Here is a 22,351-nt window from a genome sequence, read left to right on the forward strand (position 1 = left end):
AAAGCTTTCAACAAAATACAATATCCCTTCATGATAAAGTCTTGTAGGGAGCAGGGATACAAGAAACATATGTAAACATAATATAAGCAATATACAGCAAGCCAACAGCCAACATCAAATTAAATGGAGAGAAATTCCCAGCGATCCCACTGAAATCAGAAACATGACAAGGCTGTCCACTCTCTCCATATCTATTCAATATAGTTCTTGAGGTCCTAGCTAGAGCAATAAGACACCTAAAGGAGATCAAGGGGATACAAATCGGAAAAGAAGTCAAACTCTCACTATTTGGTGATGATATAATAGTTTACATAAGTGATCCCAAAAATTCTACGAAGAAATTTCTACAATACAATTTCTCATAAACACTTTCAGTAATGTAGTAGGATACAAGATAGCCCTCCTGTACACAGATGATAAATGGGCTGAGAAAGAAATCAGAGAAACATCACCCTTCACAATAGCCACAAATAACATAAAATATCTTGCAGTAACTCTAGCCAAACAAGTGGAAGACTTGTATGACAAGAACTTTAAATCTTTGAAGAAAGAAATTGAAGAAAACACCAGAAAGTAGAAAGATCTCCCATGCTCTTGGGTAGGTAGAATTAACATAGTAAAAATGGCAATCTTACCAAAAGTCATCTACAGATTAAATGCAATGCCCATCAAAATCCCAGCAAAATTCTTTACAGACTTCGATAGAACAGTACTCAACTTCATATGGAAAAGCATAAAACCAAGGATAGCCAAAACAATCCTGTACAATAAAGGAACTTCTGGAAGCATCACAATCCCTGACTTCAAACTCTATTACAGAGATACAGTACTGAAAACAGCCTGGTATTTGCATAAAAACAGACAGGACGACTGGAAATGAATTGAAAACCCAGATATTTATCCACAAACCTATGAATACCTGATTTTTGACAAACAGGCAAAAAATATAAAATGAAAAAAAGCATGTTTAGCAAATGGTGCTGACATAACTGAATATCAACATGTAGAAGAATGAAAATAGATCCATATCTATCACCATGCACAAAACTCAAGTTCGAATGGATCAAAGACCTTAACATAAAGCCAGCCACACTGAACCTTATAGAAGAGAAAGCGGGAAGTACACTTGAACTCATTGGCACAGTAAACCACTTCCTAAATAAAACCCCAGCAGCATAGACACTGAAAGAAACAATTAATGGGACCTTCTGAAACCAAAAAGCTTCGGTAAAGAAAAGAATGCAGTCAACAAGACAAAACGATAGCCTACAGAATGGGAAAAGATCTTCTCCAACCTCACATCAGACAGAGGACTGATCTCCAAAATATACAAAGAACTCAAGAAGAAATTGGTCATCAAATGAACAAATAACCCCCCTCCCAAAATGGAGTACAGACCTAAACAGAGACCTCTCAACAGAGAAAGACTTTTAAGGAAATGCTCAACATTCTTAGCCATCAGAGAAATGCAAATCAAAACAACTATGAGATTTAATCTTACACTTGTAAGAATGGCTAAGATCAAAAACACTGATGACAAATTATGCTGGAGAGGTTGTGGGAAAAAGGGAGCACTCCTGCATTGCTGGTGGGAGTGCAAACTGGTACAGCCCCTTTACATATCAGTATGGCAATTTCTCAGAAAATTAGGAAACAACCTAACTCAAGACCCAGCCATGTGACTATTGGATATAAACCCAAAGGATGCTCAATCGTGCCACAAGGACATACACTCAAGTATGTTCATAGCAGCATTGTTTGTCATAGCCAGAGCCTGGAAACAACCTAAATGCCCCTTGACCGAAGAATGGATAAGAAAAATGTGGTACATTCACACAATGGAGTACTATACATCATAAAAAAATATATCTTGAAATTTGCGGGCAAATGGATGGAACTAGAAAACATCATGTTGAGTGAGGTAACCCAGACTCAAAAAGACAAATATCATATGTACTCACTCAGAAGTGGCTTTTAGACATAAAGCAAAGAAAACCAAACTACAATTCACAATCCCAGAGAACCTAGACAGCAATACAGACCCTAAGAGAGGCTTACATAGATCTAATGTACCTGGGAAGTAGAAATAGGCAAGATCTCCTGAGTAAACTGGGAGCATGGGACCATGGGGGAGGTTGAAGGAAAGGGGATTGAAAGGGAGGGGAGCAGAGAAAAATGTATAGCTCAATAAAATCAATAAAAAAATAGGAGAAAAAGAAAGCAAAACCCAGGAAGTGGTCTGCCTGGGTTACTTAATGAAAAATGTGGCAAGATTTGTGTCGGTCTGGAGTTCCTAAGGAAGCAAATGACGGAAAGCCGTACTGTGTGCTATGGAGCTTCTTGGAGCTTTAAAGGCCCAGGAGCAGTTAACAGAAGACACCCCTGATAGCACAAGACATGTGAAGATGGTCAAGTCTGACTCAAGGGCAGGTAGTTATCCCCCCGGATGAAAGAGGGTACACCTCCCTCCAGCAAAACTTCATGCTAAGGGTGGGGATGGTTTCCCCAGCCAGGCACTCCCGCATCTGTCAGGTATAGTGAATGGGGGAGGCAACAGCTACAGGCTGAGCCAAGTCAAGGCCTTTCAGACCCAGGGAGCCAGGAGGTACAGCAGGGGAGAGCAGGGTCACATTCGCCCTTGCTGTGAGCAGCGGAGAAGCTGGAGGCAAGCTGTTTTCATCAGATGCAGAGATGAACAGAAGCCTCCCTGGAAGAGCTCCAGCATATGGAAACAGTAGCTCAGAGATGGCTAAGGATGTCCAGAGGGCTGATTAAGTTAGCGTTCCTATCCATACTTTTGTATCTAACCTTAATCTCCGGAGGAAGCAATTGAAACAAATAGGTGGAACTTTCCCACGCTGTATTAGACATGGCTTATGTTTGACTTTAGTATCTTCTTAACTGTGAACTTCTGGGGGCACCTGATGCTTGCTCAAAACAGATGACAACTAGCTTTCAGGATGCCTAATCAAGGTTACCTTTGTAACCCCCATTGTTTGTTATGAATGGTGGTTCAGGACATTGCCTTGTCTCGTCATCCTCTGGAACAGGCTTTGTTATGTAGATGATGGAGTCTTATGAAGAAGACTCTTATGAGAAGCCATTAGAGACATCCAAGTGCATATAAGGGAACAAGAATGGGGAATTAATACATACAAGGAACAAAGACCAGGCAGGGCTGGGAAGTTTTGGGGGATTATTATAGTCTGGTAAGATGCATGTGATACCTGGTAATGATACTAATAAAATCCTACAATACCCCGTGCTGTAAATGTAAAGAAGTTAGAAGCATTTTGGAGGTTTCTGGGATATTGGTGGATTTTCATGTTTTATCTTGCCCACACTGTCCATCCTCTCGATAACTTGATAAAGAGTCTTATATGGGTTTGGAACAAACATGGCTCAAGAGACTTTTGAGCAGGCTAAGATCCTTGCATGACAGGCTAAAGAGCCATGTGCCCCGCTACCCCAGTGTCCCTTCCTGTTCCAAGTCACAAGGAGTTCAGCAGGCGATAGCTGGGGGCTGTGGCAAGAGCAAGCAGAGCTCCAATAGGGATTTTGTCTCAGTCATGGAAAGGAACAGACGCTCAGTGCAGAGAAGAGGAAAAGCAACCGCCAGGAGTACATAAAGCCTGCAACAGGCAGAGTCCATAAAGGTTCCGCCTCAGTGACTATAAAAATATCTTCTCAGATCAAGGGCCATGCCAGATAAAGTCCTTCTTTCCAAACCCCATTCTGGTGTAGTACAGATTCAAACCCTGTAAAGGTGGCATGTATACTCAACAGCAACAAGGCAAGGTGTCTACAAACTCCATCACCATTGCCGTATAGCCTGTCCGAGGACTAGTGTCCTTTCTATCTAGCTATTGAATAAACAGCTAAGTCAGATAAAGCAGGAAAGGATCCCACTCGTCGGTATAGATGCCCGGTACACAGATTGTCGTAGTAGGCACATCAAGTAAGAATGGGTAGCTGTAGCAATACAAATAATACAGATTCCATGTGGCTGGGAAAGGGAGAAGGGAAACATAGCTAATGGTGTGAGTTCATATCAATAAGGATAGTAAAAATGGGTTTATGAGACTTGGCCCGTGACAATCTATACTGACATTTGGTTTGCATATTGAAGTCTCATTTTATGGCTGGGCCAGTGGGAAAAGGAGGACTGGCTGGTGCTGGATTGGTCACCGTGGACACAATAAATGTGGAAAGAAATAGGTAAAAGAGTACAACGGGAATCTGAACCCCTGGCTATTTTCCATGCAGCAGCCCATGGCCCATTAAGTTCCTGCTGGAAATCAGGAAGCAGATGCCCTAACCAAGATATGGGCCATTTCCCTTCAGGTGCCCTTGGAAGCTGCTCACTTGGCCCATATAACGTCTGGTCACATGGGAGCCTGCATAGGTTAGAAAATGGCTAAGGGTGCTGGCAGTCCTGTGGAAATATTCTGATATTTTGCATGCTGTTTAAAAATATGAATCCTGTTTCCAATTCAGGGCTTGAAAAATGGATGCCCTCATGGGATATGCACATAAATCAACCTGTTCCATGCGAGACTGGCAGACAGACTTCATAGGGCCTATATCTGTCAGTGAGGGGTACAAATATGCTCTCTTTACCTGTGTGGGCATGGATGCAGGCCTCTTACAAGCATTTTCATGCAAGTGAGCAACAGGTAAAGCCACCCTTAGGAGTCTCAGTTGACTAAGCGTTATGTATGGGTGCCATGGAGAATTGGTAGTGACAAGGACAGTTGCTTCACTAACTCTGATAGACAGAGCTGGGCTAAAGACAGATAGGTGAAATGGTATTCGTAGCTACCTTTCTGGGACTGGGTCAGTCAAAAGGAAAAATGGGTTGTTGAAATAGTTAAAAGGTTTAAATCTAAAAGATACACCTTGTGGGTGGAAAAGGACACTCTCTAAAGTGATAAGGTTATTGAATGAGAGTCCCACTGCCAGGGTAGACTACTTCCCTATGAACTGTTGGTCAGGGAAGTCCCCAAGGCCTGACAAACCATAAAATCTATTGCTACTTCTGTAGATTATACTAAATAGCAAAATCCTATTTTTGAAGACACCATACACTTTACTGCAGAACATGGAGGAATTAAATTGGGAGATGAGCTGGAAACTTCCACCCTGCTGGCTGGCTTTTATAGTGCCAGAAGGGGCCATGCAGGCAACTGGTGGAGAACTGTCACCAACATCCCTGCTTGGCTATGGCCCCAGTGTGCAGAAATACCAACGTGCTAGGCAGGATGTGCCTGATTGTGCATTAGTGGCTCAGCATCCATGGGTAAGACCATCAGGTTTCTGATGCGATTTCAGTTTTACTCCGTAAGACAGAGTTCATGTCTGGTTCTATAAGCAGGGGAAAATATTCTATGGCTGGGTATGTCATAGAACCCAATGTGGAAGCAACTTTTATTGGTTTATTACATGGACTTGATGTAGCTGTCAAACCGTCTTCTAAACATTTGTGTTTCTGTACACAGATCTCTGTTGCTGTCAGCCTTAATTCATAAGCACTGGTGAAGCTCCTGAGAACGAGTGGTAATTGCTGAGGCACAGTGGCCTAATTCTTAGCCATATGTGGACATCCACATAGACTTAGCGAGTATTGTAGAAGAGAGGACCCACAGAGTGTAAGAGCAGAAGAAAGGGGTGTAGTGCTGTGTAAGTGTGGTAGTTTAAATGTAATTGGCTCCCATAATTTCTTAGGGAGTGGTACTATTACGAGGTGTGGCTTTGTTGGAGAAAGTATGTCACCGTGGTGGCGGGCTTTGAGGTTTCCTATGCTCAGGTTACTGCCCAGTGTCTCAGTCCACTTCCTGTTGCCTGCCAGATGTCGGACTCTCAGCTACTCCAACACCGTGTCTGCCTGCATGCAGCCACGCTCTCCGTCATGATGATGATGGACTGAACCTCTGAAACTATAAGTGAGCCACTCCAAATAAATTGTTCATTATCAGAGTTGCCGTGGTCATGGTTTCTCGACACAGTAATGAAAACCCTAACTAAAGACAAGCAATTTCCTTCAAAATTGAAACAGTCCATCCTTCAAGGAAGTTCCTTAAGGTAGGAGATAAATCACTTGATAGAGCTTCAGGACGTCTCTGAACCTAACCAGATTTACTAGGCCTCCCTTCCAAGAGTCTACAGTAAAACTGAGAGTCATTCTCAGACAAGCCAAGCTGCAAAGAAGACTGTATCGGTCACTGAGGGATGCAAATATGCCGTGAGGACACTACCACAGGTACAAGCTGCAAAGAGGTCCAGAAGAAGCAGAAACCAACTGGGTTTCCTGGAAGAGGTTTAGACCAACAGAATCACTTGGAAAGGATATTCTCTGTTCTTTTGAGTAGCCTGTAGGCTGTGCAGTGTGTTCCTTGTTTTTAGTCTTTGTAAGATGTCTCCTATTTGGGATAGGCTTTGATGATGAAGCTGTCTTTGAGTCTGCTCCTATAAGTAAGTAACCCCGATAAAACTCATTGGTTCATCAAGTTAGATTTTGTGGTATCCATACTTTGGTCTGTTGTTCCCTATATGGTGTGAGTAGACGTGTGTGTGTGTGTGTGTGTGTGTGTGTGTGTGTGTGTGTGTGTTTGTGTGTGTGTGTCTGTCTGTGGTGTGGTGTGTAGTGTCTTGAAAGGTCTTGTTGCACTACAACTTGTTAATCTTCACTTACCTTGGTTGGATTTGCCATCACCTACGAGGCACATCTCTGGATGTGTCTGTGGGTGTTTCCAGAGAGGGTTATAAAGGAGGGAAGACCTGGCCTGAATACAGCCAGCACTGTTCCATGGGCTAGGATTCCGTACTGAATGAAAAGGAGGAAAGAACAGCCTCCTCTTCACTCTGCTTTCAGTTTCTTTTCTAGCTGTGGGAAGTTCCAACTGCCTGCTCCTACTGCTATTAACTCTGCTGGTCTTTCTGTCCATAACTGACCATCTTGAACCTAGAGTCAAATAAGTCATTGTTTTCTTAAATTGACCCCCTTTTCTGGGTCAGATATATTTTGTTACAACAACATGAAATGTAACTCTCATGGTAATGATGTACACATCCATCCATTTGCCTACAGGGGACATACTTTCATTCTCCTTTATGGTTGAATCATAATTAGTTTGGGGTAGATTTCTGAATTCTTTAATCCATCTGATTTAGTCATGTATTCATGTTAATCTCTTAAACACTATATATCTATATCTATATTCGAATCAGGGTTTCTCTGTAGCTTTGGAGCCTGTTCCGGAACAAACTCTTGTAGACCAGGCTGGCTTTGAACTCACAGAGATCCGCCTGCCTCTGCCTCCCAAGTGCTGGGATTAAAGGTGTGCATCACCACTGCCTGGCCACTATTGATGTGATATATATATATATATATATATATATATATATGTCATATATATATATATATATATATATGATGTGACTTGAAGTTGGTAGAATAATTTTTCCATCTTCATTTCTTTTTCTTTTTCTAGACTATCTTTGCTTAGAGATTTTAGAATAATTTTAGCTATAAAAAGATCTTGCTATAATTTTAATAAGAATTCTTTTAAATTTGATATCAACTTGGGAAGAACGGACACGTTTCCTGTTTTGAGTTTTCCCGTCAATGAGTAGGACAAACCTCTTCTACTTAGATTTCTCTTTTTATTTTAATTTTAATGCTATTTTACCAGCAGTCTGTTGTCTTCACTATATAGCTGCACACACTATGTTAGGTAAATACCTGACTCCTCTCTTTTGAATAACTGTTGTTTATATCACATGCATAATTCTCATTGTATGGCTACATGATCAAATTTGTTTCTTTTATCTTGTACAAACTTGAGATCGTATGCTTATTATTACTATAAAATGCTTCTGTAGATTCCTTGGCATCTTGTATGTAGAAAATCACATAATTTGCAGGCAAAATACTTTTATTCTTTTCCAATTTACAGGCCTTTTGTCTTTTTTTTTCTTGCCTGACTGACTGTTCTGCTAGAATTTCGAACGCTGTGTGTTAATTAAGAGATGAAAGTGGACGTTCTTTGCTTGTTCCTAATTTTAGGGAGGAGAAGGCATTTGGTTGATTACCGTTGGGTGTAATGTTTGGTAAAAGTTGTTCATAAACTTGAGGAAGTTCCCCTCGCTTTCTTCCTGCGAGTTTTTATCAAGAAGATGTGTTGAATTTTGTCAAGTTCTTTCTCTGCACCAGTTGATAAGGTCATGTGATTTTTCTTCCTTAGCAGCTGCTACGGTGAACTGTTATTGATTAATGTTTGAATATGAAACCAGGTGTGCATTCCTGAGATAAATTCCATGTGGCCGTAGTGTATAATTCTTTTTATAGGTTGTTAAGTTCTGCTTAACATTTTATGATAATATTTTACATGATAATATTTTAAAGATTTTTTTTGTCTATATTTATGAATGATGTGGGACTTAGGTCTTTTATTTCTCCTAAGTTCCTAGCTGCTCAGGCAACTTGGCTTCCTTTCTGTTCTCACAACGCGTGAGAGCTTTGTGGGTGCAGCAGACTGGCCTGTCAATTGAACTCAGGTGACTTCCTCTTTGGGCTACTTCTTTCTTTCTTTCTTTCTTTCTTTCTTTCTTTCTTTCTTTCTTTCTTTCTTTCTCTCTCTCTCTCTCTCTCTCTCTCTCTCTCTCTCTCTCTCTTTCTTTCTTTCTTTCTGTGTGAGAGGTAATTTTTCTTCACCTATTTCAGGAGGCTGTCTTGGCTCTTACAGAGCTCAGTATGCACACTGACTGATTCTCTCAGCAAGCATCTTACCCTTAACATGATTGTTTGCAACAATGCCAACAGGCTGCTGAGTGACACTTTAGGTTTTTATCACGGTTTTAGGATACTCCTTACTGAACCGTACCCATTTCCTTGCTATCAACAACATCCTTCTAGATTGGCATGCAGGTCACCATCGGATTATCTCCATGTTTCCTAAGAACACATAATGGGCGCCTCTCCTCTCTCCTTCCGTTTCTGCTATTTTGTTCCGTTACTGGAAGATGGCTGCTCCAGATGAAAGGAGGCTGTGTCTTTTTTTTTTTTATTGTACTATCTTAATCCAGTTTCAGTGTCAGGCTTCATAAAATGAACTAGAAGTATGTCTTTTCTATTTTATGAAGGGAACAGTATTGCACTAAAGTTAATCCTTCTTTAAACATTTGGTAGAATTCTCCAAATACTGCTTGTTATGCTGAATTTAGAAGAGCAGAAGGAGGGAGAAGATAAGCAAGGAAGTCAGGACCACGAGGGGTTGCTCCACCCACTGAGACAGTGTGCCTGAGCTAATGGGAGCTCACCAAAGCCAGCTGGACTGGGTCTGAACGAGCATGCGATCAAACCGGACTCTCTGAATGTGGGCTGACAATGGGGCTGACTGAGAAGCCAATGATAAAGGCACTGGGATTTGTCTCTACTACATGTACTGGCTTTTTGGGATCCTAGTCTGTTTGGATGCACACCTTCCTAGGCCTGGATGGACGGGGGAGGGCCTTGGACTTCCTACAGGGCAGGGAACCCTGACTGCTCTTAGCACTGGAGAGGGAGGGGAGAGGATGAATGGGGGATCTGGAGGGGAATGGGAGGAGGGGAGGAAGTGGAAATTTTGAATGGTATTATTTATAAAGCAATAAAAATTAAAAAAGAATAAGATGAAAAAAATTAGGAATACATATTCTTAACAGTGGCAAGGTTACTCAAATTACCTTTTTAAAAACATGTTTGCACATATGTATATGGCTACATGTGCATGTGTGTGAATTGGGTGTTGAGGACAAAGTTTGACATTGTTTTCCTCAATTGGTCTTCATGGTAAATATTTGATTATTTTATGTGTATGTTTACCTGCATATATGACTTTGTCAGGTGCCCAAAGTGTTTCAGATTGTTGCAAGCCACCATGTGGATTCTGGGAACCCCAGTCATCTGGAAGAGCAGATGCTCTTAACTACTGATCCTTTGCTCTAGCCCCTATGTTATTTTATGAATTAAAAGAATACATTAGCATATAAGGTATCACATATAATTATGGCATTTTTGAACAAAATGTGTTTTAGTATATTCTCCTTTACCCTCATCTCCGTCACCCCTGCTACTCTTTGTCACCTTTGTAACCCTACCCAAGTATTTGTTCTTCTTTCATGTCCCATGGGTCAGTTTGTCTGTACTCATTAACTTATTTTTACCCTTTCTTGATCTGTCTAGTCTTTTAGGTTTTAACCAGTTTATACACAAAGCCACACACACACACACACACACACACACACACACACACACAACACACAACACACACAACACACCAGACTTGAATCACATGGAGAAAACACGTACTTTTTGTTTTTGTGGGTTAGAGTCACCTTGCTTAATATATTTTCCTTCCCAGGTTCATCTAGTTTTCTTCAAATTAATTTTTCGTTATAGCTGATTCCGTTGTGTATATGGACCACAATGTCATTATCCATTCATCTGTTGATGGGCACCTAAGATGGTTATTAGAATCTAAGATTTGTTATTGTGACTAGAACAGCGAAGACCATGGATGTGCAAGTGTCTCTGTGGTAGGACATGGAGTCCTTTGGGTAATTCTTAATTAATTAATTAAAAGGTTTTAAATTCTTTTTTAATTTTAATTTTAAGTTCCATTTTATTTTTTTTTTTTGGCAAACATCCACCCTGATTTTTATGTCTGTACTGGCACTTTCGCCAACAGAGCAGAAGAGTTCCTACTTCTACTTCCTTACCAGCATTTGCTGTTGGATTTCTTGATGATGACGATTTTTTTGAGGGATGAGCTGGTATCTTAAGGGTGATTTTAATTTGCATGTCTCTGATAACTAGGGTTGCTCAATACTTGCAAAATATTCTTTGGCCATTTGTGTTTCTTCTGTCTCAAACTATCTGTTCATTTCTCCAGCTCATTTATTGATTGAGAGTTTTGATTTTTAATGGTTGCAGTTCATCTTAAATTTGGGTATTAGTCCTCTGTCTGAAGCCTAGCTGGGAAGGATGCTCTCCACTCCTGTGACCGTGTGTGTGTGCTCAGATCTGTTTATTCTCAGGGCTAACTTCTGTGCTGTTGGAGTTCTGGTCAGAAAGTTCTTGCCTAAATCTCTGTCTTGAAGTATATTCCCAATCCTTCTTCAAGCAGCTGCAGCATTTCAGGTTTTAAATTAAGGAGTTGATTTTGTACAGGAAGAAAGATAGGGATCCAATTTCAGTCTTCCGTAGATGATATCAGATTTTTCTAGCATCATTTGTTGAATAGGCTTTTTTTTTAATCATTGCTGTTTTCGATCCCTTTCCAAAGGTAGACAGCCATAACTTTGCCATATTATTTACAGATACTTTCTTCTGTTTCATTGGCATATATATTTGCTTTTATACCAATACCAGGATGTCTTTGTTACTGTCTCTCTGTAGTATAACTCAAGGTCGGTTATTGTGATACCTCCAGCTATATTCTTTCTCCTTAGAATTGCTTTGGTTTTACATGAGTTCATATACATTCTTGTCTTTTTTTTCTTGTTCTGTGAGAAGACATTGGAATTGAATTGAATCTACAGATTATTTTTGGTACCACTTTAGGCTAGGTCCGGAGATCTGGGGCACTGATGGAATAGGCTGGCAGATGCAGCCGGCTGACTGGCATAGAGTGTGTGTCCAGGATCAAGCTTGAAGGCTGGAGACATGCCAAGCTGGACTCTACAGACTGGGCCCACGCCCTAGATAAACAAAACAGCTTAGGTCTGGGGGTTGAAGAGGGTGGAGGCAGGACTCCTCAGGCTGGGTGTATGGTCCAAAATGGGCCTGGGGGTTGGATATGGCTAGGGTCTAGTGAACTCAGCAGGTTAGGCTAACACTCAGAATGTGTGCCCAAGGCTAAACTGAAGTTTGGAATAGTTTAGGTCAGGGTCACCAGACTTCTCTCTAGTTTGTTTGTATTTTTAATATGAGCACTTATAGCTCCACACTGTCCTCTTGGTGCTGTCTTGGCTGTTTCCCAGCTTTTGGTTGGTTGTGTTCTTATTTTCATTTGATTCTAGGATTAAAAATAGAACTTTTATTCATTCTATTTCTAAAGATTTTTTCCTAAAATTTGATGTAGTGTTTTGCCTGCATGTATGTCTGTGCAGTACATGTGTGCCTAATGCCCACAGAAGTCAGAGGAGGCCATTGGATCCCTTGGAACTAGAGTTATGGGTAATTGTGAGCCACTATGTGGGTGCTGGGAATTGAGCCCAGGTCTTCTGCAAGGATAATAAATGCTCTTAACCATTAAAATATTTCTCCTGTCCAATTCTAGAAAACTTAAATTTCCTCTCTGAGTTCTTCAACGACCCACTATTCATTCAAAACTGCACTGCTCAGTTTCCTAATAGTGTCTGTAATTTTTCTTGCTGTTGACTTTCACTTTTATTCTACTGTGATCTGGTAGAAACAAGGGATTTTATAAGTTTTCTTTTTATTTGTTAAAGATGGGTTTGTCACCTATGATGCCATCAATTGTGGAGAAGGTTCTAGTGCTGCCGTGAAGGACATGCGTTGTAGCTGTGTGGGATATGCTGTTGGTTCAGTTGATATATGTATAATTTATCTCTGAAATGTCTTGGCTTTCGTTTGGAAGAGCTGTCTAAATAGAGAGTGGAGTTGTGAATTTTTCCTACTGTGTCAGGACCTATGTGGCTTTTATGCCCTGTAGAGTTTATTACATGAAAATGGGGCTCCAAAATTTGGTGCATAAATGTTTGCAATTGTTATACCTTCTTGATAGATTATTCCTTTTACTTCATATAGTGGCCTTATGTATCTCTTCTGATTAGTTTTTATTTTAAGTTGATTTTTATCAGGTATAAGAACAACTATGCCTGATTGTATAGCTTCTCTTTGCTTGGTAGTTTGACCTCTATCTTTTGATGGCGGGCTTTAGATGTCTTTGTTTTTTAAGTGTATTTCTTGGAGACAGCAGATAGTTGTTCTTGTTTTTCAGTGCAGTTGGTTAGTTTGAGTGTTTTTTTTTTAAAGCAGTGAGTTGAGGCCATGTACATTTAATGTTATTTAAAGGTTTCCGATTTCCTAAGACTTTGTTAGGTGATGTTCTGATTTACTGAATTATTTGTGTTTTTTCATGGAATATATGTGTTCTTGTAGAGGAAACTTTCTTCTTCCCTGTATAATAGTTCTAAATGAATTTTTTTGCAGGGTTTGCTCAGTTATCATGCATTTCTTAATTTGTGTCTCTTTTGAAATATACTGACCTTTTAGTCAGTTTGAAAGGCTGCGTTGCTGATTACCACACTCTTGGTTCAGTTTTACTTCAGAGCTCGAAATATATTGTTCCATGCTTTTCTGTTTCTTAGTGTTCCTATGAAAGACTTGAGCTTTTTCTGTTATTTATGCCTTTGTGTGTGAGTTAGGGTTTTTTTTCTGTAACACTTTTAGTATTGTATCCTTGACATCTTGACTATTACATTTCATGAAAAAGTTCTCTAGTAAGGTCTGTTTGAAGTTTAAAAGCTTTTGTGTCTGGATGCCTACTTCTGTCTCCAGGTTTGAAAGTTTATCTGTTATTATTTTACTGAATAGTTTCTGTATTTCTTTAGACTTGATCTCCACTCCTTCCTCTATACCATGGGTCAGGTCTGGCCTCCTTTACATGTCCTAGACTTTTTGGAAATAGTGGTCATGTTTATTTATTTCCTCTATTATATATCTATGTATATTATTGTCTCTAATTTGTCCTTTATGTAGCATATCTTTCTGAATTATTTTTTCAATTGATGATGTTTTGTGATAAGTTTTCTTTATTTGGTTGACCATTTCTTTCATTTTCATTAAATTCTATTTCTGGTGTTACAATCTCATTTTCCTCAATTTTGATCTTTTCTCCTCAAACTTGTTTCAGTCACTTGGAGACTGTCTTGTTGAGACTTGGACAGATTTTCCTAGTTCATACATCTGTTTGAATCATTTATATGGCCATTAATTATTTTAAAAAGTAAAATTCTGAATTATTAGTTATTTTAGCCATCTCTGTGGTTTCGGGTTCCATTCTAGGGATGTTGGGATGGGTCATGTGTCATATGCTTTATGTTTCTTTATCATGTTTTACACACCTGTTGGAATGGACTTCTCACCAATTTTAACCCTATCTCATAGGAGGACTCTGGAAAAATAAACTCAGATCCAGAGCTGAACTCAGGCTGCTGGAGTCAGAACCTCGGTCCTGCACTAACTCCTAGAACCACTGGAATCAGAGCCCTGGCCCTGAGGTGAACTGCGGTAAACCATGAATCTGTTAGAGTCAAAACAATCCATCTTATAGCAGGTGTGTTTTGGCAGTTTGTGTTTTGCAATTAATTTGTCCATTTTTCTATATTGTCAAGTTCATATGTACGGTATCATTCTCAGGTTTCATTATTCTTTGGTTTCTATTGTGTCTACAGAATGCCTCTTTTCAATCCTAATCCTGGTAACTTGCCTTGATTTCTCTCTGTCTTGCTAGATGTCTAGTTACTTCTTTGTTGCCATGATAAAATACTCCGACAAAAGCAATTTGAAGAGTAAAGGATTTTGGGAGGGGTATCATTGGTCCAGGGTGTGATGGTGGAGAAGGCATGGCACCAGGATCCTGAGGCAGCTGGCTACAGAGCAACCACACCCAGGAAGCTGAGGGAGATGAATGCTAGCCCTCAGTTTGCGTTCTTAGCTACAGCTAAGATCCCAGTCTCACGAAGGGCTTCATCTTTGAACAACTTAGTCAAGATACTCTCTCACAGACGTGCCCAGAGGCCCCTCCCAGGTGATTTTAGATTCTGTCAAGTTGACAATTGAGATTAACCATTGCAAGAGGATTTTGTCATCTTTTCTTATTTTGTTGACTTTTCTCCTATAATTTTCTGTATTCAATCACTCCAATTTATGCTCCTATTTTTATTACCTTTCTCCTGATTACTTTGGCATTTATTTATTCCCACCATTTTGCTCACTATACATGGGTCCTTGACAGAAAAACTTATTGTTTGGAGACTTTCCTTCTTTAATATGCGTGAATTCAGTACTTTAAGTTTTTCATTTAGCACTGTTTTAGCGATGCCCTGCAAATTTGAGATGCTGTGTTTTCATTCGCATCCTGTTCAATGTATTCTTTATTTTTTCTCTTGAAATTTGTTCCTTAATCTGTGGATTATTTATAACTTTTCTTAATTTTCAGATTTTTAGAAATCTTCCTATTGTTTATGATCAGTTTCTAGGTTGGTTTCGCTATGGTGATATTAATCTTTTTACGTTTGTTGCAGTCTGATTTTTTTTTTAACCTAGGTATTTCTCAGTACACACCCCATAGGCACTTTAAAGAATGTGCATTCTGGGGTTGTTGGGTGATTTACAATCATCTACTACATCTTGTCTTGAAAATAAAAGAGTGTTGAGCTCTTTTATATTCCTGCTGATTTTCCATTTAGTTGTTCTCTGTTATGTGGGCTAAAATCCTAAATTGCTGATATCAAGTCATAATAAGTTGACTTCGTAAAGTGCTTTCTAGTTGCCAAGCATTCCAGGTCTTTTGTTTGTATGACATTATTCAATCCTTCTAGCATCCCTGGCTGTTACATAGCATTATTATCCACAGGTTAGTTAGCTTTAGACTTAGAGCTCGGTTGTATAACTCATGTGCACCCAGAATCCTATGTGATCTGCTCTCTCAGAGCACAGGGTTGATTTAATTTCTCTTAGTTCACATCTGAGGAGGAATCAAGTGTTACAGTGGTAGGTGTGCGGAAAGTCTGTGCGGAAAGTCTCTCTAAGGTGTGGTCGGCAGCCTCCACTGTGAGCCTTGGTGATGCTCGTTTTGGGCATTTACACCCTGTGTAATCTGTTTCTCTTGAGGATGCCTTTGACCTTGTGTCTCTCCTTCCAATGGACAGAGTTTGGCAAAGTGAAGGGAGGTTGCTTTTGAGACTTGATTCCTACGGGACTCATTTCTAATTTGGCCCTCCTTTCTCTTCCCCTCTCTCCCACTTGTTCTGAGGGGAGCCAGGTCCCTGTTCCAAGCTACCTTAGGGTGAGAGACTCATGAGGCAAGGAACTGATATTGGGGGTTGACAGCCAGTGAGAGACCTAAGGTCCTCAGTGGCTATAAATGAGCTCAGAAGCACATCCTCTCCTTTAATACACACGTCTTCATGACTGAGTCCCCAAGTGAACTCCCGACTGCAGCTCAGTGAGGGATCCCAAGTCAGAGGCATCCAGCTGAGCTCACCCAGATTGTTGACCCATAGAAACAGAGACATCAATGACTGTTGTTTTAAATTATCGAGTTTTAGGGAAATGCATCTAAGAAAGGGAGACAATATCAAGAAACGACTGGCAGATCAGGGGAAAATGTAAGGAAAGGGGACTTATTCAGCCTCCCAGATGTCTCTCTGGGAAGACATCACTTATATGATTCTCCTGATCCAACACAATGGCACCACCTTGCCTGTCACCAAGGATTTAACAAAAGGACAGAATTAGTACAAAGGAGATGGTATAGTAATGCAAGGTAGCTTCACCCTATTGAAATCTCGACGGTCCTGTATCCCCTGTCCCCAAACCAGTCTCAATGGGAATGGGGGTTTCAAGGAAAGTGGGTTATTCAGTAATTTGAAGCAGAAAAGTTAATATTGCTTATTTTATAATATCTAAAAGTTAAGGATACTTTTACAGGTTTTGTTACGGTAGAGAGAAAAAGGTTGCAAATTTAGTGCATCTGGACACTTGTGAAATATGAAATATATTCTGTAATGCCTATTAGAGCTCTCAAAGTCACAATCTCCACATAAAATGGTGAAATATGACTGAAGTGCATTTGAAGTCCCTTTGTATCCGTAATGGCTTCCTGTAAGTACAGGACTAGCAAACCTTCAATTCTTTAGGCCCCTTCACTTTTGTTTCTAGTAGTGATTGACTTTCTCTCAAGATTTTCCCTCTCCCATATAAATCAAGATTTAAGAAAGCTCCTAACAATGAAAGTCACTACATTCTGGGAATGCCAGCCCACCCAGCAAGGGGTTCAAGATTCAAATAAAGCATTTGAAAATGAGAATCCTTATGAGTCATCAGCTGTCAGAGTCACCTTGAAAACGGACATTGAGAATGATCAGTCACAGATGCTAGAGATCTCTTGGTCTCCAAATCGCAGGTTTAGAGCAGGAGGGAATGGTCAACCATTTGGTCACCTCTTGGCTGTTTCAGCACAGGTGAGGTCATTTTGAAAGGGAAGAAAACGACAGAACTTTCCTAGCTGAATGCAACAGGACAGTTGCTCTAGACCACTGTAAATTACATTTTCAGACTTTTACTATTAATTCGCTGCAATTTCTGGTTCCTAATTTGCCTCAGATTCATAAAAGCTCTGATCCCAGATGGTTTCATCTTTGCTTTTCGAGTTAGAGCATCAGGTAGCACAGGCTGACCTTGAACATTCTACATAGCGGAGGATGGCCTTTGAGGATGACCTTAAACCCGGGGTCCTCCTGCTTCAACCTCCCAAATGCTAGGGTTGTAGATGTGCAACACCATGCCCAGTTTATGTGGCATTGGGGATCAAATCCAGGGTCTGATGCATGCCAGGTACAAGCAGACATCAGCTGAGTTAATCGCTTTCACCTCCCTAACCCAGCTTTTTAAACTGGGGTAAGTGACTCCACCTTTGGAGGACAGAGGTGAATGTAAGTTGATCCAAGGCCGTAGAGGGCTTCATAAACCTGAAAGCACCCCAAAGAATCAAGGTATTATTGTTATTCCATCAGGAATTGCTGTTCTCCAATCCCCACTTTATTTCTTGAGCAGAATAAAAACCCATGGGACTCCTGATTAGCAAAGGGTCTCACTTACGTCTCTTGCGAACCACTGACAAAAGGCAGGACCAATCCATTCTCTTGCATGAATGCCACAGTCTATCCAGACGGCTCTTTTGTAGGCTCGCGATTTTCTGCCCAGCTGAAAACAAGAGGATTCATAGTTACCAACTCAGGCTTTTATTTTTGGATCCACTGACCGGCATAATTTAATGAGGGCTCAGCTAATTCCTCACTATGGTTTGTTTTTTAGGTAGCACATTAATAAGATGAAGAGATTTCCTGTCTTCTTTGGAAGTCCAGGCTTGCTTATGTAGAAACAATAATTTTTTGCCTTAATGTAATCAAAGAACTAAAAAATACAGAAGGAAAAGGGCAGTCCCCAAAGCAGTACACCGGTTTTGTTTTAATATCATAATGACTATTAAATGAAAAGCAAGATTTCCTCCCCCACTATTTCTTCTCCTTTTCTCTCACTGTGCCCACCAGAATGCCCTAAGGTATTCTTTGAAGCCTCATGCTTTATAGGCAAATTATAGCCAAACATCACAAACTAGAAACATAAAACGTGATCTGTGGGATCAAGGGGCCAACTACAACTCACCCTGACCATGTCAATATGACTTTAAACCTGGTTTCTAACCCAGGCACTAATAGACAGCACTTGGCAATATATTCACAAGGAGATTGCTTTCATTCGGTTATTAATTCACTTGACTAGCATGTCAGGAAGTGCTTCTCCATGCCAGACATCGGTCTGAGCTCTGAAGATCCAGAGATGAACAGACAGGAGATGTCTGTGCTGGTGAGAAGGGCAGATGTTAGAACAATCAATCCAACTTCAGGTTGTGCATATCCATTTGTTACTGTGAGAATGTGGCATCTTTTCTTGAATTCTTGTATGGAATGAAAGGAAGCTTGAATATTTATGCAAGTCAGGAAGCTTGCTTGGAAAACAAGTTACAGAAGGACATACGAAGCTCGAAAGAATCTGAGGACTTTGTATTTGAGAAGGAATAGCAAATGAAATTAAATAGAGGTAGGAACTAATGGGGTCCCCGTGCTGTTTGGGAGGGATGAAGCTACTCCTCGTAGTCTAGGATCTCCCTCCCCTCCCTTCCCTTCTTTCCTCTTCCTCCAGCCCCACTCCTCTCCCCATATGTATGTGCTTGCTTTAGGAAGTTGGTAATGACAGCTGTGTGGAGGATGGGTTCACACTGACAGCAGTGTGGAGGATGGGTTCACACTGACAGCAGTGTGGGAGATGGGTTCACACTGATAGCAGTGTGGAGGATGGGTTCACACTGACAGCAGTGTAGGTTATAGGATGAGTTCACACTGACAGCTTTGTGGAAGACGGGTTCACACTGACAGCAGTGTGGAGGGTGGGTTCACACTGACAGCGGTGTGGAGGATGGGTTCACACTGACAGCGGTGTGGAGGATGGGTTCACACTGACAGCGGTGTGGAGGATGGGTTCACACTGACAGCGGTATGGAGGATGGGTTCACACTGACAGCGGTGTGGAGGATGGGTTCACACTGACAGCACTGTGGAGGATGGGTTCACACTGACAGCGGTGTGGAGGATGGGTTCACACTGACAGCGGTGTGGAGGATGGGTTCACACTGACAGCGGTGTGGAGGGTGGGTTCAGTGGTGTGGAGAACGGGTTCACACTGACAGCGGTGTGGAGGATGGGTTCACACTGACAGCACTGAGGAGGATGGGTTCACACTGACAGCAGTGTGGAGGACGGGTTCACACTGACAGCAGTGTGGAGGATGGGTTCACACTGCGGTCTGGAGGATGGGTTCACACTGATAGAACTGTGGAGGATGGGTTCACACTGACAGCAGTGTGGAGGACAGGTTTACACTGACAGCAATGTGGAGGATGGGTTCACACTGCGGTCTGGAGGATGGGTTCACACTGATAGAACTGTGGAGGATGGATTCACACTGCGGTCTGGAGGATGGGTTCACACTGATAGAACTGTGGAGGATGTTAAAGGATAAGTGGGGCAAGGATAGTGACCACAGCAGGAGTTCAGCATTGAGGTCACTATTGAAATCGTTCAGGGAGAAGGGATTCAGAGGTAAATTCAGGAAACAGCAGTGAAGACAAAGAGGGTGAGAAACCTCTCAAAGAACTGCCAAACTTTTGGTGGTAAATTGAAAGTGAGTGATTACATATAGAAGAGGAATTTAGGGAGACTTGATTCCAAGCTGGGAAGATGGTGTTGTCATGACAAGTCTTGGGAGTTTTTGTGACCATCTAGGAGAATTTGTCCGGGATGAATTTAAAACTCTACGAACTTGATAGAAAGATCTAGGATGATTTTAACTATGGGTCAGATGTGACCATTTGGTTGAAGTTTTTTTTTCTTTTTATTCTTATTGAGCTCTACATTTTTCTCTGCTCTCCTCCCTCCCCTTCCCCCACTTCAACTCTCTCCCATGGTCCCTATGCTCCCAATTTACTTAGGAGATCTTTTCTTTTTCTACTTCCCATGTTACTTAGATCTATGTATGTCTCTCTTAGGGGCTTCATTGTTGTCTAGGTTCTCTGGGATTGTGATTTGTGGGCTGGTTTCTTTGCTTTATGTTTAAAAACCACCACCTATGAGTGAGTACATGTGATAATTGTCTTTCTGGGTCTGGGTTACCTCACTCAAAATCATGTTTTCTAGCTCCATTGGATGGAGTTTGTAGAGTGAAAACAGAGCTAAGAGAAGAATGGGAATGGCCAGAAGCTTAGGAGAGGACAGGGAAAGAGAAGCCAGGGGATGAACCTGGAGGAATGGCTGGCCAGTGGAGATGGGGTCAGCACCGAGCCCCAAGAGGATTTTAGGGGAGTTGGAGTGGAGAGTCTAGCATTTGCATCTCAGAAACAATATCACGTGGAAAATTCAAGACCACGATTAAACCTGGCTCAAAAATCTAAGGCGATTTCCCTTAGGTCAGCAAGATGATGATATATTCCTTTTCTCCCACAAGTTAAAGTGAAGAAGATACATATTTTGTGTGACCATTTTATTCTTTTCACCTGTAGAATAAAGAGAGGTCTTCCTTCATACGATCTCCCGATGGAGAACACCCGAACGAGGCGTGGTTGAGTTTGGTTCAGATGGTGCATCCAGTTCTGAATCTGCAGGCAGAGAAGGAAAATGCATCACCGTACCTCATGGTACAGGGACTCTTCGAGAGCACAAAGCGACAAAAGACAATGGTGGCTTCCAAAATTCAAAGAACCTACAGGGATTATAAACAGGAAGGAAAACCCCACTGTCTGCGTTTAGCTTTCTTTAGGATACCTAAAATGGCAACCTACTTTTCCTACTGGCAGCCAGTAGTTCAGGTCTTCTGCTGCTCCTTCTTTAAGAGAGACCTTCAGCTACTGTTTCACTAATCGTCATGGAAGTGTCTGACAGAAAACTGACTGATGTGCTCTCGCTGCTTTTAATTAATTAATTAATTAAGCCTCCCCCCACCCCACCTTGAGACAGGGTTGCTCTGCAGCTTTGGAGCCTGTCCAGGAACTCACTCTGTAGACCAGGCTGGCCTTGAACTCACAAAGACCTACCCGCCTCTGCCTCCTGAGTGCTGGGATTCAAGGCGTGCGCCACCACCGCCCAACATGACTTCTTTTTGAAAAATACAAATTTATTTCCATTTCTCCACAGGTATTAAAGAGGAAAAGAAAGAAAGGAAAAAAAATAGATCAGCTTCTGATAAACCCTCCAAACTACTAATGAGAGCCATTAAAGTCTCATATATTGTTGTTTGGGACAGAACAGAAGCTACCGGGAGAAGAGGACATTTGCCACATTTAAGGTTACTCTGCTGAGCCACTGGAAGGCATATTCTGCATGGTCCCTCCCGAGGAGCGCATATTTGCATCAGTCCATTCACGCACACTTATCTGTCATCAGAAGAAAGTATATTTGAGATGAATAGATAAGGTGCTGAGAAAGACGGGTGACATTTCTGACTTAAAAGTCCCGCAAGCAACAAAGAAGTCACATGGAAGTGCCCCACTGTTCCTTGCTGTGAGAGGGTCTGTGCTGAAAGAATATGTAAATATATTTTAAGGAGTACTCATATTTCCCCTTTATTCTTATATAATCGAACAAACTGGAGGTATTCATGTATGTGTGTGTATATTCATGCACACACACACACACATATATAGCTACATCAATTTTTGAAATTTGACTTTTTTCTAGGGTGTGTTAATATGCTTCAATGTGTCAACTTATCTGAAACCTTTTATTGCTTTCAATTTCAAGCTTCTAAAAATTATGTTGAGACATGAAAATATGCAAAAGGAATTTTGAAAGGAGAATTATCCTCAACAGAATGAAAAATACTCTTAATAATATAGTAGAATATCATTAATTTTGTGTACAGAATTTCTTTATTCAGTGTAGAGGAAACATGGAAAAATATATATCTTTTTATTCTGCCAACAATTTCTCTATTTGGAGGACTCTCTTT

The 22,351-nt window shown here is 41.0% G+C and overlaps 1 protein-coding gene across 1 annotated transcript in view; it reads right to left on the reverse strand.

Annotated features, from left to right (window-relative positions):
• Cpa6 (carboxypeptidase A6) overlaps positions 1 to 22,351 on the reverse strand; it is a 316,273-nt gene that overhangs the window by 95,196 nt on the left and 198,726 nt on the right. The window contains exons 5-6 of the mRNA XM_048420468.3: positions 20,901 to 21,002; positions 17,891 to 17,995 (exon numbers count right to left, since the gene is read on the reverse strand). Coding sequence (XP_048276425.3) covers positions 17,891 to 17,995; positions 20,901 to 21,002 — 207 coding nt within the window. The remainder of the gene's footprint in view (positions 1 to 17,890; positions 17,996 to 20,900; positions 21,003 to 22,351) is intronic.

The sequence above is a fragment of the Myodes glareolus genome, chromosome 16, assembly GCF_982192425.1.
Source record: "Myodes glareolus chromosome 16, mMyoGla1.1, whole genome shotgun sequence".
NCBI lineage: Eukaryota > Metazoa > Chordata > Mammalia > Rodentia > Cricetidae > Myodes > Myodes glareolus.